At 33.9% G+C, this 17,139-nt stretch overlaps 2 protein-coding genes across 3 annotated transcripts in view; one reads left to right on the top strand and one right to left on the bottom strand.

Moving 5' to 3' along the window:
- Window positions 1–13: 13 nt before the first annotated feature.
- On the top strand, window positions 14–10,208 carry LOC126810522 (peroxisomal membrane protein PMP34). The gene is made up of 9 exons (XM_050535637.1): window positions 14–433; window positions 1,426–1,486; window positions 2,256–2,322; window positions 2,976–3,130; window positions 3,724–3,849; window positions 4,420–4,568; window positions 5,273–5,371; window positions 6,790–6,851; window positions 8,118–10,208. Exons 1-9 carry the CDS (start codon window positions 200–202, stop codon window positions 8,266–8,268), a joined length of 1,104 nt encoding a protein of 367 aa, XP_050391594.1. The 5' UTR covers window positions 14–199; the 3' UTR covers window positions 8,269–10,208.
- A 3,749-nt stretch (window positions 10,209–13,957) lies between these two features.
- The window catches only part of LOC126810514 (E3 ubiquitin-protein ligase RBBP6), a 33,580-nt gene continuing 30,398 nt past the window's right edge, over window positions 13,958–17,139 (bottom strand). For both annotated transcript variants that reach the window (XM_050535619.1, XM_050535620.2), the window contains exon 18: window positions 13,958–16,617. In XM_050535619.1, coding sequence (XP_050391576.1) covers window positions 15,597–16,617 — 1,021 coding nt within the window. In that variant the 3' untranslated portion in view covers window positions 13,958–15,596. The remainder of the gene's footprint in view (window positions 16,618–17,139) is intronic.

The following is a 17,139-nucleotide window of genomic DNA, read 5'->3' as shown; positions in this document are numbered from 1 at the left end:
GGCAAATGTGTCTTGTTTAACCAGTAACCATATTTATAGGGTTAACTTGTTAGACGTCAATGGGAGGACCGGTGGCTATAGAATAGATAAATATCTTGGATTGGTGGTGACAGTCCATCTGGCACAGATCTCATAAACAACATCCGTGATGTTTTGGTGTCAGCCCGTTCTATATCCTTACTAAAAACGTGTATTTACAATGATAAGCCACACATATCCGGCAATCGTTCATTGGACTCAAGCAAAATTATTGGGTCAAACATGCAATTGCAGGTTAATCTGTTCTCAATACAGTGCCAAAAAAGTGATTCTTAATCTCTCCTCCTGCAGTACCAGCAGTAGGCCTACTACCAGTATGACATCAGGAAAATGGATGGCACTGTCAGGACTGATGTCTTATTCAAATCTGGTGCATGCTGTGGCAGGAGCAGTTGTGGGTATATTTTTTTATTTCAGAAAAGTTTTAAATAATAGTCATTTTTATTTTTAAACTGATCAAAATTAATTATGAAGACCTATCAGTTCATGAACGAAAAATTGAAAACTAAAATATAATTGGTTTTATTTGAATGGTCGCAGGAATTCCAGAGATAAATTAATGTTTGAAGTAGTATGTTTCACCATTATCTATGGTTTCACTTAGGAGCAGCCAATGCTACTAAATTGAATCCAATATACAAAGACTTTTCGAACCAAGACATTAAGTCGTACCAACAAATAGACAAGTCAGCAGATCAATAATATGATTTCTTTGAAATTATAAAGTGTTGATGTGATATTCTTAAATTAAAGTGGAATTATGGGAGATTAGATAAAGAGTTGACAGTTCGCGCTATAAAAATTAGAATAGATAATGTAAATAGAATATGCTGAAAATTTCAGTCAAATTGCTCCACTCTCAACCGAGATATTAGATTTTGAATTTTATGCTAGCCTCAATCATCATTAGTAAAGTCGGTACGATAAAAAACAAAGTCTTGATTATCCATTATTACGTTTTTAAATTATTCTTCAAAAAATGTATTCCAATCCTCTAAATAGCGCAGACTAGCGATGGCATCGAGAGTTGATTATGGTCTGGATAAGTTAATTAATGTCAAATTAATAATTTAGATAACATTTCAGACCTAATAAAGACCTGCAATTGGCAGATTTAGCTCTTGCATAATGTATGTTTAAGTGTTATTTTAATAAATTGATTATTGTGTTTGTTTTAATAAATTGTTGACAATTGATATTTGAAGTAATAAGTGATTAGTGAATTGATTTAATAAATTATAATTCTTGTGATTGGTATTATTATCAATAGAATTATTGTTAATATTCTTACGTTATTATTATAATGTCTGGCATTCAAAAATAATTTTATTAGACTGGTCTGACAATATAAGATATAATTTATTACATGCAATTTATATCTTACAGGGAAGTGTGGTGGCTCTGGCTGTATTTTTTCCCCTGGATACAGCCAGAACAAGATTGCAAGGTAAATTGAATATATCAAGGCCAATGTCCACCACGTCAGATAGTGACAAATTCAGCAGTGGCTTCACAGATAACGTCATAATTCCATGTGAAATTTTGCAGCCAACATGAAAAGTGCAGAGGACAATTTGAATGTTTTGGTTGAGCTAGACTTTGATTCACAGATTAAATTTCTGCAAAAAAATTATTGTAGATTTTTCATTGGAGCATATTGTAATGGGTTCTTGTGATTGGCTAAAAACATGACCGCATCAATTGTTCATTCTGATTCTAATTGTATTGAGCGGAATCTCTGCCTTTTCATGTGGTTGTGCCATTGCATGCTCAATTGACATTGATCAGAGCAACCCCATCCGCTTGAATATTAAAAGTAGGATTTCTGTTCCTAACTAGTGGAGGAATTTGGCCTATATCAACAGTAAGACTTCAAAGAAACAATGTAATTTGCAGTTCAATAACCCCATCATTAAACAATATATCAGTCAAGCGTGGTGGGCATGCTCTTTTAAACTGTTGATGACAGACACCTTGGAATATTGATATTGATAATGCCATTTAAAATTAATTACTTTGTAATCATAACCATCCATAACACTGTCAGTGCTTCATGAATTCTCCATTTTACTCTATTTATTCAAATATGAAATATGCCCTGATAATCAATCATTTTAAAAAGAAAAGAGATTTTGATCAACCTAAGCATAAAATTATCAGCATGATCTTTTTGATTTTACAGTTTATGATTATGTTTACTGGTATTCTGTTTGTAGTTGATGATCAAAGAAGAGCTAAACATTCACCTTTTATAATGGCAGAGATAGCTAAAGATGAAGGATTGTAAGTTAGACAGTGACAGTTTTGGGGTCTTGTATTTGAATTTAGGCCATGGTGTGGGTTAATTATGAAGATGGTTCAATATCATGTATGGTTAATAGTAGTATCTAAATTGCCCTCAAATTTCCATTATTTCTAATACAATACCATATTTGAAAGAATTTCCATTATTTCCAATTCAGTACCATATTTGAAAATTTTTTTCATTATTTTCAAGACAATACCATATTTGGAACAATCACCATCAAATAAGCATATGATTACTCAATAATATTATATATGATTTACCATATATTGATGTCTGATTGGGCATATTCCAGGATAGACGTTTGCCAATCAGGACAAAGTAGAAAAGGAACAAACAATTACTGTGGTTAAAATTTGTCAGCTGTCGTTTTTTTTTAAATACTGAAACAATGGGTATATGCTGTTTGAAGTATTACGTACATTCTTTTGGTTAAGCACAATATGAAACAAAGATAGGGACATGTTAACCCTGCTGTATACGACCCAGTGCTGAATCTAACATCATTGTCAACAAAATTAATAGGGGTGCCCTCTTAAATTTGCAATTTAATTATATGTAGGAATATAAAGATGACTATATAGAGACTTAGAAGTTGAATATTAATGTGGTTTTTTGTTAATATTTGTAGATCAGCTTTATATCGTGGATTGTTTCCTGTTGTATCAGCCTTATGTTGTTCGAACTTTGTTTATTTTTATGTTTTTAATGGGTTAAAAGCTGTTATGTTACAACAAACAGGAAAAGTTGACCCTTTAAAAGATCTCATGCTAGCGTTTATAGCAGGTAAAACAGCTTGACACTTTCATACAAATTAATGCAACCATCACTTTCCAACTGTTGATTCATGTGGCTATCAATGAATGTGTTTTATAGGCCTCTCTTGGCCTAATCTAAGAATTACCAAAATAGACTTGACCTTCCCTTAGTTATGAAATGAAATGAAATAGGGTTTAACATCTTACTGTCCCTTAGTTATAGGGCAGTCAGTAGCATTTAGATATAAACAATAATGCCAAACAAAAACTGGTAACTCTTTGAAAGGGAAGTTTTGATAAAAGGCCTTATTCTCTTTGAGGGAATTATTTTGAGAAAATTGGGAAAGCTGAATTTCCATGAACAATTTTTAACATGTATTTTAATTTTTTGGAAATTGATTATCAGAAACTCACACAAAACATATGTAAAATCAATGATATATTTGGTGCAATAAAAATTGTACAGTTAGGCACATGTCTAAAGTGACAAATATGTAGCAGTAAAGTAGTGTCTGACAAACACATGGAAGACAAGACGAACACACTTAAGAGTCCATAAGGCCTTCAGGACAGGAGAAACAGGAAATGTTGGCAAGTGAAAATTTTGTGATTTTGTTTCAGGTGTTATCAATGTAATTGTTACAACACCACTATGGGTAGTTAATACAAGATTAAGGCTACAAGGAGCTAAATTACAAACCAAAAAATATGATGATCAATCAAAACAAAAATATAATGGCATTATAGGTGAGTAGTTGGTACACTTCACAGCTTGTAAATTATCAAGGAGAATTCAAAGGATCACCACCTTCATAATATAATTGTGTCACATTAGTGGCATGACAGTTACTCTGTGAAGTTGATTTGCAACACTGAATTTCAATATAGATATTTTACTCTACAATTTATAAATTAATAAAGGACGCTTGCCAGGGGCGAAGTGGGAACAGGGGGGGCCCTGAGTCGGACCCAGTGAGGGAGACCCACAAACTACTGTTAAGGTAGGGGCAGTGCACGTGTCTGGGGGCGGTATGTTTCTTGAGTATATCCTGATGTTTCTAGCTTATGCCCAAATTTAGTGTGTGACAGTCCCACTAATTCACCATTACGACGTAAATTAAAAATTAAAGAGGAACCCAAACTAACAAAGGGCCCCCAAACTGCTTAAGAACATTAATTTCTTTAGGGGCCCCCCCAAGTCTTCCATACTCACAGGGTCCTCAGTAAACCCTGGCGCTTGTCAGATCTCTTACATCTAGAATTATGTTAAAGTTTGATGTTATTTGAGCGGTAACTGGAGATTTTCTGCATTTACAGATTGTATTAAGAAGATTATAAGGTATGAAGGTGCCAGATCATTGTGGAATGGAACCATGCCTTCGATTGTTTTAGCATCAAATCCAGCCATACAGTTTATGGTGTATGAGACACTCAAAAGATATTTCCAGAGAATTTTGAAAACAGCTGTAAGTTGAGAAATATTGATTCCCTTTCAAGTATTTCAGGGTATACAGCAAGTAATAATAGGAATACTAATTTTGATTTAACTTCAGAATCTAGTTCTAAGAACTAGGTCATTGTTAAAAAATGAGAGCAAAACTGTTTATATGGCTATAACTAAAGTAATATGAAACAAAGCCTTTGTTGATGTATAATCACTGATTAACTTCATGTAAAATTGCATTAAAAAATGTTGATTTACTCAGTGCTGTGTCTGTCAGATTCATTTCACCACAGCAAGAGTCTGTAACAGCTGATTTCCTTATCGAGATTTCTTCATTGACCCATCAGACAGCCCTGGTTCATTCTTAACTTTTCTCTAGTCAACTGGCCTTGATAGTGGTACACATGGTGATTATGGAAATGCATTTACCTAATTATGCACTATGACCAATTTTATGGCAAAGTATGAGTAAACAAATAAGTTGATTTACCCTATTATATGTTTTTTTCATCAAACTGATCAAGTTCCCTGAACGGTTTTGACCAGTATACTTTCAAAAGTTACCAGTATTGAAAATGGCCCAATGCAAAATTTTGAAGTTTTATATTCAAAAATAGGCCCAATCTTGGATGATGTACAAGTTGTGTGGTACGCGTTTGTATATTTGTATGAAAATTAATAATCTGTCATATAAAGCTAAATCTATTTGTTTGCTGTATTTTACAGGAGTTAAGTGGTGTGTTGTATTTTATAATGGGTGCTATTGCTAAAGCTATGTCTACTGTAATAACATATCCATTACAAGTTATACAGTCTAGAATGAGGGTTAGTTTACCAACCTTACCTATATGTTACAATATCTTAAATTATTCAGTTAAATTAGCAAATTCTGTTTCTAATGATTTAAGATTATGATAGCTTGTGATTTGTAGATAATGATAATATATGCATATAATGCATATATTGTTTTTGATGTCATGGATGAAGCTATTGCTTAATAGTAGCAATTAATTGTGATCTTTATTGCTTAAAAATATCATTCTAAATCCAGGCTCTTATTTCAGCCATATTTGCCAGTCAATGTTATTGAAATATTCCTTGTTAGTTTTAATACGCGGAAGGGGTTGGGTGACCCAATGGTTAACATGTGCGCGTGTATCAGAAGGTCTGTCATTGAGTCAAGTCGTGTGGTTTCGATTTCACGCTTGTACGTGACAAGGAGTAGGGTAATCTGTCAGCCTTGTGGATTTTCTCCATGTCCTCCGGTTTCCTCCCAACACTAAGGACCCCTACGCGAAAGCAAATTATTGAAATAAAATTGAACCATATGTTAGTCTCAAAATGATCTAGTTTGTGTCGAGTGGACGTTAAACACCATTTCTCTCTCTCTCTTTTTTAATGTTCGGAAATTCAAATATTTAAACATACATTATGCAAGAGCTAAATCTGCCTATTGCAGATCTTTCTTTAGGCCTGAAATGTTATATGAACTATTAAAGATACAGTATGGGAGATTCGCTAACGAGTTGGCAGTTCTCACTGTAATAGTTAAAAACTAGATAATGTAAAGGCAATTTGCTGATAATTTCATTCAAATTGATCCACTATGAACCGAGAACTAAGCATTTGAAATTTCCGCCTAGCCTCGATCATCATTACTAAAGTCAGTACGATAAACAGCATAGTCTTGATTATCCGTTAAATCGTGAAGGAAAATTATGCAGTAAATCGGCTCATAATCCACTAAAGATTGCAGGCTAGCGATGCCATCTAGAGTTGATTATGGTCTGGATAGGTTAATTGATGTCTAATTGATAATTTAGATAACATTTCAGGCCTAAATAAAGACCCGCAATAGACAGATTTAGCTCTTGCATAATGTATGTTTAATTAGACCTTAATTAACTCAGTTTCATCTTATACATGTATGTCAGACTGTCACTGGATTTGAATCCGATCTGCTGCTCAAAACTCATTGATGATTTAATCAAAAAATGGATAATTGAGACTATGCTTTTTATTGTACAGACTTTAGTTATGATGACCGCGTCTAGGCTAAAAAATCAATCGCTAATATCTAGGTTCAGAGTGGAGCAATTTGACTAAAATTTTCAGCATATTCCCTTTACATTATTTAGTTTTTAACTACTATAGTGAGAACTGCCAGCTATCTATCTGATCTTCCATAATGTATCTTTAACTGTAAAAGTTGAATATTAGAAACCCAATATTTTTATTTTCAGGCTGGATTTTCAAAAGAAGAAGAGTCAAAAAGCATGTTAGGTAATATATTGCATTTAATAAGGTAAGTACTTATATATTGATTGTTTTTATACACCCATATGTTAAAGTATAGTAGTTGTGTATTGCCATCCTACTGTCAGTCAGACACATTGTAATTTAAAGATTTCATTTTATAACTTGCCTTAACTTAATCAATATTCAGAATGACATATCAGTTATTTACAGAGGTATTGCCTTTGCCATGTAAACATTGTAACTGCTGTACAGGTCACAGTTTTGCTGATTTTTCTTTAAACTTGCTGTGACTGTTGTACTACTCAAAAAAGCTGAAACCCATCAAATTGAGCCTCTCATCAGTTGTCATCAGAGTTTTTATACGCCCACATTTTCATGTGGACGTAGATTGTCGTCGCCCCTGTCCGTCCGTCTGCATGTCCGTCCACAATTGTTTGTGAACAGTCTACAGGTCACAATTTTTATCCGATTTCAATGAAACTTGAAATATAGGTTTATCACCCTAAAATCTCGGTTCCTTTCGATATTGGCATGTATCAAGGTTGTGGATCCTATAGAGGTCACAAATTTTATCTGATTTTGTTGAAACTTGAAATGTAAGTTTATAACCCAAAGATCTCGGTTCCTTTCGATATTTGCGCATATCGAATTGTAATTTCCTGAATTATGGCCCTTGATTGTAGGAAAAATCACTTTCTTTTTAGCTTGTTCTCTATCCATCTCTCGAAAATGTGGGCGTATCCTGCCTGGCAGCCGCTGGTATAACTTGCCTTAACGTAATCATTATTCAGAATGACATATCAGTTATTTACAGAGGTATTGCCTTTGCCATGTAAACGTAGTAACTGCTATACAGGTCACAGTTTTGATGATTTTTCTTTAAACTTGCTGTGACTGTTGTACTACTCAAAAAAGGTGAAACCCGTCAAATTGAGCCTCTCATCAGTTGTCATTTGAGTTTTTGAGATTTTCATTTCAACTTTCAAGGAGTGTTTGGTAAAATGGATAAACCCTATTGAAATTAAGAGTCCTGCATTAATTAGTGCATTTGTCATGAAAGCATGTAATCATTCTACAAGTAAGAATTGCTGTTATAATTTGACTAGGCATAAGGATTAACATCATTGTAATGCAGTGTGCTGCATCCATGCACTTTATCATCAAAACCTTGTAGATGATCTCTGGGTTGGCGAATTTTGTGATTTTTGGAACTACCCGCTTGGCAATATTGAGAAAAATGCTCTAGTCATGTTTATTTCTTTTCTCAGGAATGTTTTCAGCTTGACAAGAAGTTTACATTTTGATTTTTCAGCACTCGGGGAATCCCAGCTTTATATAAAGGAATGGAGGCCAAATTACTGCAAACAGTGTTGACAGCAGCACTTATGTTTTTAACATATGAGAAAATAGCTGCATTTACATTCAGATTAATGGGTATGAAAGTAGAAATACCAAAAAGATAATTTACAGTGACACGACGGCGGACAATACACATATGCCAAGCTTATTTGGTAAACAAATGTATAAGACGGTTTACAATAGAAAAGGCCATTTATTATCAATAAATGACAAGGAAGTACTACGTATAAAATAACGACAGTAATATAACAACAATATATCATGGTACAAAATTAAGACACTCACTGTAACCCGGGTATCATTTAATCTTGTGTATTTAGCCTTAATTTCTTTCACAATCATTTAATATCCAATCTTTGTTTAAAAATTCATAAAATTCATTTAAAATAACCCCAAATCATCTAATTTGTACTTGTGTCCAGTTTAAAGCTGACCATTCAATTTTGATAATGAGTGTCCAATTACAAGCGTTTAGTTTCTCGATCACTGTTCAAAAATTAATTATTATGCTTTAATAATCAATTGAGTTGTTTATCTTTTAACAGTGATCGAGAAATTAAACGCTTGTAAATTAGGCACTCATTATCAAAATTGAATGGTCAGCTTTAAACTGGACACAAGTACAAAATAGATAATTTTTGATAAATTTAGACAAATGATACCCGGGTTATGTAATGAGACATATTGCCATTGATTAATTAAATAAATGTTCGGCTTTCCAAAGAAGGGGTACAGTGTATAGCCCTCCATAGATTGGGAGCACCACGCAAGGTGAGATTGACTAACCTGCGGTCACTGAGGTGAACACCATCTGTAATGGGCTTATAAAATAAGGCAGAGGACATAGGAATTCCTTCATGTAAAGCCCTTGGGCATCGAGTGCTCTCTGTTAAACATAAACATAGTTATCTCCCATGCGCTGTTCGCTACAAAGACTGTTTAACCCTCTTGCATAAATGTCGCTTTTTTATTCTATTTATATATTGTCTGACTTGAATCAATTCTCGTATACTATTTTTATGGTATGTTACAATATCCTTATCTTAAATTGTCCATTTGTACCTTTTTTATACGCCCACATTTTGATGTGGACGTGTATTGTCGTCACCTCTGTCCGTCACTACAGGTCACAATTCTTATCCGATTTTGACGAAACTTTAAATATAGGTTTATCTCCAATAGATCTTGGTTCCTTTCGATATTGGCATGTATCGGATCGAAACTTCATGGATTATGGCCCCTGAATGTACAAAAAATCACATTTTTTAGGTTGTGGACACTCTAGAGGTCACAGTTTCATCTGATTTTGATGAAACTTGCAATGCATGTTTATAACCCAACGATCTTGGTTCCTTTTGATATTCACGCATATCGGATTGTAACTTCCTGAATTATAACCCTTGATTGTACAAAATTTAGAGGTCACAATTTTTATCGGATTTAAAATAAACGTGTGAATATATCACCATTACACATTAAGATCTTGGTTTCGATTTTAAAAACCGTTTAAATATATCACCATTCCACCATACTGAAGGTTGAATACGAATTTCGGGAAAATTGAAATGAAACTGCCCAGCAAAATGACCGCTCTTTGTAAGCAAATTGTGTAAAAGTATGTAATATGGAGATTGTGGACCCCCTAGAGGTCACAATTATTTATCTGATTTTGATGAAACTTGAAATGTATGTTCATAACCCAAAGATCTCAGTTCCTTTGAATATTCGCACATATCAGACCATAACTTCTGGGATTATGGCCCCTAATTGTACAAAAAATCACATTATTTTTTAACTCCTTCTCTGTCCATCTCTTGGAAAATCTGGGCGTATCTTGCATGGCAACACTTGTTTTAAACACTCACAGATTTTTTTAAAAAAAAAAATCATCTTGACAATGTATTCTATACTGGTTGGTGTATATTGTGTTGCCTGACAACCTATATTATTGCTCGGGATTTTGTAATTGTTGTTATACATGTGTTTTATCATTAACATTAATATTTTAAAAATATATGTAAAATAAAGAAACAAATTATCAGAATTCTGTTTTATTATAGGCCCACATTTCGTGTGGACGCATTATGTTGTCCCCTATGTCCATCCATCAACAAATGCCTTGTGCACACTATAGAAGCTACAGTTCTGAACGGATTTGTTTCAAAGTTGGTATGAAGTATTGTGATCAGAAGAGTACAACTACAAACCCTATCGATATACATTGTTCCACTACTTTATTATCTGGATAATCCCCCCTTTTTCGAAAATCTTGTGAAGACGATAGAGTGCTATAGTTTTTATACGCCCAGATATATAGTCGTCGCTCCTGTCCGTCTGTCCATAATTTGTTTGTGGACACTCTATAGGTCACAATTCTTATCTGATTTTGACGAAACTTGAATATAGGTTTATCTCCAAAAGATTTCATTTTCTTTCAATATTGGCATGTACCGGATCGAAACTTCATGTATTATGGCCCCTAATTGTACAAAAAATCACGTTTTTTAAGTTGTGGACACTCTAGAGGGCACAATTTTCATCTGATTTTGATGAAACTTGAAATATATTTTGGTCGAAGTTCACGCGTATCGGATCTTAAAGCTACATTCCCAGAAAAGTATTTATCGGGTGGTTATTTCCAATAAAAGTATGGCAATTTTGGTATATATGGAAAGTAGAATATCCAATCTTACTAGAAAAATATTGGATTCCCTGAAAAACACTCATGGAGCGCATACAGGACAAAAATGTAAGGGTTTCTCTAATCGACAGGCCGTCGATTAGGAGTGTCTGCACGCGTGACGTTGAAGGTTGCACGCAGAGATTGAGCGCTTGATGTACATTTTGATAAACTTTATGAAGAATTAGACGTACAACACTTTCTGAGATAAAAATCACGGAAAAAGACGCGGGCAGTGCATAATCCGAAAATTTAATTAGGCTTCGATATTTGTAATAAATAGTTGGCGATTAAAGACAACATCGTCTTGTGTATGCAATGATTTCTCCTCCGACTTCGCTTGTGTTGCTAGGTAGGCCTACCGGGAGAGGTAAGTCATGTGACACAAACGTGACCTCTTTTGATCGATTTTTTATAGCCGATAATTGCAACGCTTTGGGAAGGATTTGAAGCAAAATTGTGATAAATTAATTAGTTTGAATATGTTTTTAGTCCAAATATATCATCAAATCACCCAGTTTGTACCCGGGAATGTATCTTTAACTTCCTGAATTATGGCCCTTGATCGTACAAAAAATCATGTTTTTTGCTTGTGGTCCCTCTGGAGGTCACAATTTTTATATGATTTAAAAAAATGTTTGAATACATGTACATCACCGTTACACCCTAATGATGGTTGAGTTCGAATTTCGTGAAAATCGGACCAAACTGATGGACAAAATGGCCACCCCTTGTACGCAAATAGTGTAAAAGTATGTAAATACCAAGGTTGTGGACTCCTAGAAGTCACAATTTTTATTCGATTTTAATGAAACTTAAAATATATCTTTATGTCCCAAATATCTCAGTCCATTTCGATATTTGCGCATTTCAGACTATAACTTTGTGGCCTTTAGCCCTGTTTTTCCAAAAACCTTGTGAATGTGATAGAGCAAACAATTTTTAATGGATTTGTTTCAAATTTGTTGTGAAGCATTGGAGTCATGAACAGTATTCAGCGCTCCAGGACTTTTCTGTTCTGGAGCTACCTCCCCATTTGCCAAAAACTCTGTGAATGTTATAGAGGCTATAGTATAGTCTTTAACGGAAAGGACAAACCCCATCGATATTCAGCATTCCACAATCTTCCATTCCATTGTGAACCCCCATTCCAGCAAAGCGTTAACTGCTACTGTTAACAGATTTATTTCAAGATTTTGAACCTTATAGATAGCAGATTTATTGTACATTAACAAATTTGGTCTACAGATAATTTTTGTATGTCCAGATTTCATATGGACGTATTATGCTCTGGCCCCTGTCCGTCCGTGTGCCTGTTCACATTTTCTTTGTGTACACACTACAGGTCATAATTTTGATCCGATTTTGACGAAACTTGAAAAATCACGTTTTAAGCTTACAGATGGTCTTTAATGCCAAGGAGCCACTATGGCTCAGTGAGTAAGACATTGGCTTGCTAATCTGGAGGTCCTGTGTTCAATCCCGGTGTGGGCCAAGAAAGTTTTTGTGGTGCAGGACAGAAGGCCTGGCAAGGGACAACATATAGTTGACAAAATACTGAGGTCCTGTTTACACATTGGCGTGCATGTAAAAGAACCCTTGGCAGTTGGAATTCAAGACAAAAGTAAGCCATAGGGCCGCTATCTGGACAAAATTTCCCCTCATAACACACTGTATGGCATATGCCCGTCATTATTAGTCCAGTTCTTAAATGCCAAACCTATAATGAAATGGGTACATCTTTTCATGGTTATTTCGTTTACTTTGGGGAATGTGAGACTTTTGCTTAATGTGTTTCGATTGTATTGCCAAGTCCCAACTTTAAAGGAGCTGGTATTCTAGATGGCGTAAATGTAGAATGACACATGTATTGTCAATATGTCCATATCCATATACAAGAGGATTACATTTTGATCAATCCCAGACTAAAGAAATCTTGCCTGAGTAGAAAGGAGTTATATTAGTTTATTACCACTGAACCCAACTTGCTCATTTGAGGTTAACATAGTTTAGAACTTGCACAAGGAACTCATGCACATGATTCACAATCAGAGGTATGTCTATCTGGTTTCCAATACCGGCAAGTCTAATTGTCATGAACTGGTTTATAATGTATAAGCCCACACCTTCAAACATCATGGTTGTATTTATTTCAATATTTTGAAGAAACCAGAGAAAACCTACATGTAAAATCATTTGTTTCCAATACTGGCAAGTCTTCTTGTCATGAACTGGTTTATAATGTATAAGCCCACATTTCAATATTTTGAAGAAACCAGAGAAATCATTGGACCCAAATCTAAATTGATGACTAAGGATTTGTGGCACAGACCCCTAACGCCATACATCAGGGTTAAATTTATTTCAGTATTTGAGGAAAGGAGGGTGACAATACTCCTTGTTGTGTAAAATCATGGAACCCAGAACCAAAACTGAATTGATGACTAATGATTTGAGGCACAATGCATCTGTTGATCCTCCACCCTTGATTACAATTGTACCCACTATTTTTATTTAATTATGCCCTTACAATTAGCTTTCAAATGCTACCCCAATACACATATTTAATAAATATTAACAGAAACGAATATTGTAGCCAGAAATTAAACATTGCTTATATATTACTATACAGGATACAACAGTTCATCATGATCTAATGATCTTGTGTTATTTCATTTAAACCATCTTCGTCAGCCCAGTCGGAGCAGAACAGTAGGACGTTAACCCCATTTCATTTCTTTTCATTTAACAAAATGGATCTTTCCCACAGCATATTTTCATGTTCTGAAAGAAATCTCGTTTTCCAATGAATTTCTGGCTACAATATTGGTACCCTGTTTGTACATAAAGACTTTTAAATGAAGAACAAGAGTTATCAAAATACACCACCAGAAAATCTCACAGATGAAAAGTATTGCACATCGACATGACTACAATACTCGTTACAGTTCAGCGGGGGTAGGGGGTCTAGAATTGTTTAAAAATAAACCTATTGATATTACATGTACCGTATGCAGGTCTTTTAACTTTAATTCTAAATATGGCATTGAAGTCTACACTTTAGATGGTGTGTTAATCAACACTTGATTACTTAGCTCTTGTTCTCCATCACAACAAAATCCACAAAACAGATTTATTTTTCATAGTTTTTATTGGAATCAATTTTCTCATAAGGCACCATACCTGTGGTGCTACATTTAATCCGCCATCTATCTGTGACAGTAAAATTAAAATACATGTACAGAATTTGAAATGTACACTTATATACAATATAGATTAGCAATATCTTTAATCAAACATAATATATTTACACTCTTTCTAAATCCACAAACCTTTTCATCCACTCTCTTCTATACATAAGTACAAAACTTATAGAAAGGTGTTTCAATAGCAATAACTCTTGTAAACAACCTTATCTATGCTGGGAAATCATAAATCAAATGCAAACTGGCATTATGTAATAAGCTTCTCAAAGAAACATCCACATTCAACCATCTTTTCTGAAAAATGCCTATGTTTGCAGACATTTCCCACTGAAATAATCTTTTTATCACACAAGGTATTTATAATTTTATATAAAGAGGAAATAGTTTATTTTAAAGTACTAATTTGCTTCGCTCTTTCTACAGTAAATAAGTACTTATATTAATAAAAAAAATTATAAATAAAAGTTAGATGACAAGTTGAAAACAATACTTATAACAAAATATTTTTCAATTTAAAGACATCATTCTGCAGTTTTAATTATTTAGTTGGAATGATGTTGATGAATCATTTGTAGCACTTATGTCCAATAACATGATTTTAATGACAATTTAATTGAATATACTTTTATATACACTAATATAATCATACTTAAATAATACTGTTTTGTGTTTTACTTGATTGTTGAAAACCAAAATCAAATATTACCATTATCATGTTATGAAACTATTTTCATTTACCATACTTCACATTATGCTATATACAAAGTCACTACAACTGTATCTATATTTGAGCTATCAATAGTATCAATAATATTAATACAATGTAGATGATATACCAATAAGGTTTCACGTAAAGATGATAAAACCATGCCTGAAAATAAGGCACCTGTAACAGACATTGTCAGGCATAATCTCTCTGGTGCCTGTCATTTTGATTGGCATAGATTTGAGGTCTGATACAAAGTTTAAAATGTCAGGTACTCGTACAGTGGTGCTTAACATTTTCTGAGGTATAACTAAAATTATTATTTCCAGGCTTGTATAAAACTACACAATGATAAAACACTTTTGTTTTTATACAATAGAGATCTAAGTTTTTCATATGATCAAGTTATCAACAGAGGATGCACATTACTTTTGTATCTTATCAATACACAGGTCATAATTCCATAGAATACAATTATTGCTTATTACTGAGCCATGATTCAACTGGACTTCTCTTGTCTTTTACCATTACATGTATCTTACCAAAACACAGGTCACAATTCTATGGAATACAAATATTGCTTTTTAAAGAGCAATGTTTTGCCAAGGCGTCTATCGTTATCATTGCTTGATAATGACTAGAGGAGACTAGTCAAAACTTTGCTCAGTAATAAGCAATAATTGTATTCCATAGAATTGTGACATGTATACTCTAGTTCAATTACTAAATGCCATTGAAACAATGTATCTTATGAAGATTTAGATGCACAATAGGCTTACATTATTAATAACAGAATACAATGATGTTTATTTACATGTGACTACTGACTGATTTATCTAACTATTCTGTCTCTTGTTCTTTTTTCTTATGTTTCTTTTTCTTATGTTTATGTTTGCCAGTTTTATGTTTGTGCTTATGTTTTTTATGTTTAGATTTTTTGGACGGATTTTCATCATCTGTTGTGTCATGTCGTTTCCGTTTTTTAGCAGGAGTTGGACTACTTTCGCGTGAACTGGCACTTGGACTGGGTTCTTTTTCTTTCTGGACTTTGCCGGGGGCCTCATCTGTTGAGCTGGTTTCCGTTTCACTCACTTCTTCGTTGTAATCAGGTTCGAACAATGATTCATCTAATAATGACTCTTTACGATCTATCACAGGTTTAGATTTAGATTCAGTTTTTTCATTAGTGTTCCTAGTTTCGTTTAATTCCTGATCACTATGATCATCACAATCTTTCACAGATTTACTATTAACTGTGCGTGATTTATCACTAGAACCTTTTCCTATATCATTGTCCTTATGATTAGAATCAGAATGTCTTCTTGATGGTTTCTCGCGATGTCGTTCCCTCTGCTCTTCAAATCGCTCATGGTCTCTCCTATCTGTTCGATTTGGTAGTTTTTCTCTCAAATCTTTAATTTTTCTGCTCTCGCGATCTTTTCTATTACTACTGTCTTCAAAACTACTTCTACTTTCTCTGTCTCTTCTATCTTTGTATTTATCAGAATTTCTTTCATGATCATCTAACTTCATTCTGGTGAATACAGATTTGCGCTCTGGTTCTCGATCCCTCTTCTCTTCCCGCCTCGATTTGTCTCCTTTCCTCATCTCCCTTCTTTCAAGCTCCTCATTTCTTTGTCTTTCTTTTGATGAAATTGTGATTTGCATCGATTTCTGTTTTGTATGAACTCTCCTATTGTCTTCATACGATTCAACTGGCTTTTTCTCATCCTCTCCTTCATCTAAATACACTCTACGCTTCTTACCTGTATTACGTACTGGTGAAGTTATAGCAGATGCCACTGAAGATATTTTGGGTGGTTTTTGAGTCAAAGCTTTCTCAGCTTTCTCTATCACAGACCTACAAAATGGGAATAATATGTATCAAACATTTAAATGATTGTATCCAACTTACCGACAATAATTGGATTTCCTTGAACAAAACATCAATTCAAGCATTGTTTGACTGTTCTGTAGGACTACATTTATGAATAAAATTTACCCAAGACGAAAAAGAAGATGTGGAAAAACCTACAATCAGCAAGTTATTTATTTGTACACAAAAGGATAAGACACAAAAACAACGCCTTAGCAAATCAGTGTTGTATTAACAATTTTAACATAGACATGAGCTGTAGTGCTTGGTATTGCCACTGCAGTCACGATACAATACGATACATATTGCGATTCAGGTGCTACAATATGATTTGTATCACGATTCATAACCAGATCAATATTTACCAAGAAAACTGGATAAATGAATAAAATTGTTATTTTTAGTCTTGCCGACCTCAAAAAAATAAGACTATTTTATAACACTATACTGATGTGGATCAAAATAAGGACCAAAACAATTTAAGAGTGCTTGTGTACCTATGGATAA

Source organism: Patella vulgata, chromosome 2, assembly GCF_932274485.2.
Source record: "Patella vulgata chromosome 2, xgPatVulg1.2, whole genome shotgun sequence".
NCBI classification, from domain to species: domain Eukaryota; kingdom Metazoa; phylum Mollusca; class Gastropoda; family Patellidae; genus Patella; species Patella vulgata.
This window is presented reverse-complemented; position numbering and strand designations above follow the sequence as displayed.

Bases quoted from the DNA above. Each gene is read 5' to 3' on its own strand.
- LOC126810522 (XM_050535637.1), top strand. From the start codon at position 200: ATGATAAGCCACACATATCCGGCAATCGTTCATTGGACTCAAGCAAAA. The intron at 4,569-5,272 runs GTAAGTTGAGAA...TGTATTTTACAG, and splicing joins AGAGAATTTTGAAAACAGCT to GAGTTAAGTGGTGTGTTGTA. The intron at 6,852-8,117 runs GTAAGTACTTAT...TTGATTTTTCAG, and splicing joins AATATATTGCATTTAATAAG to CACTCGGGGAATCCCAGCTT.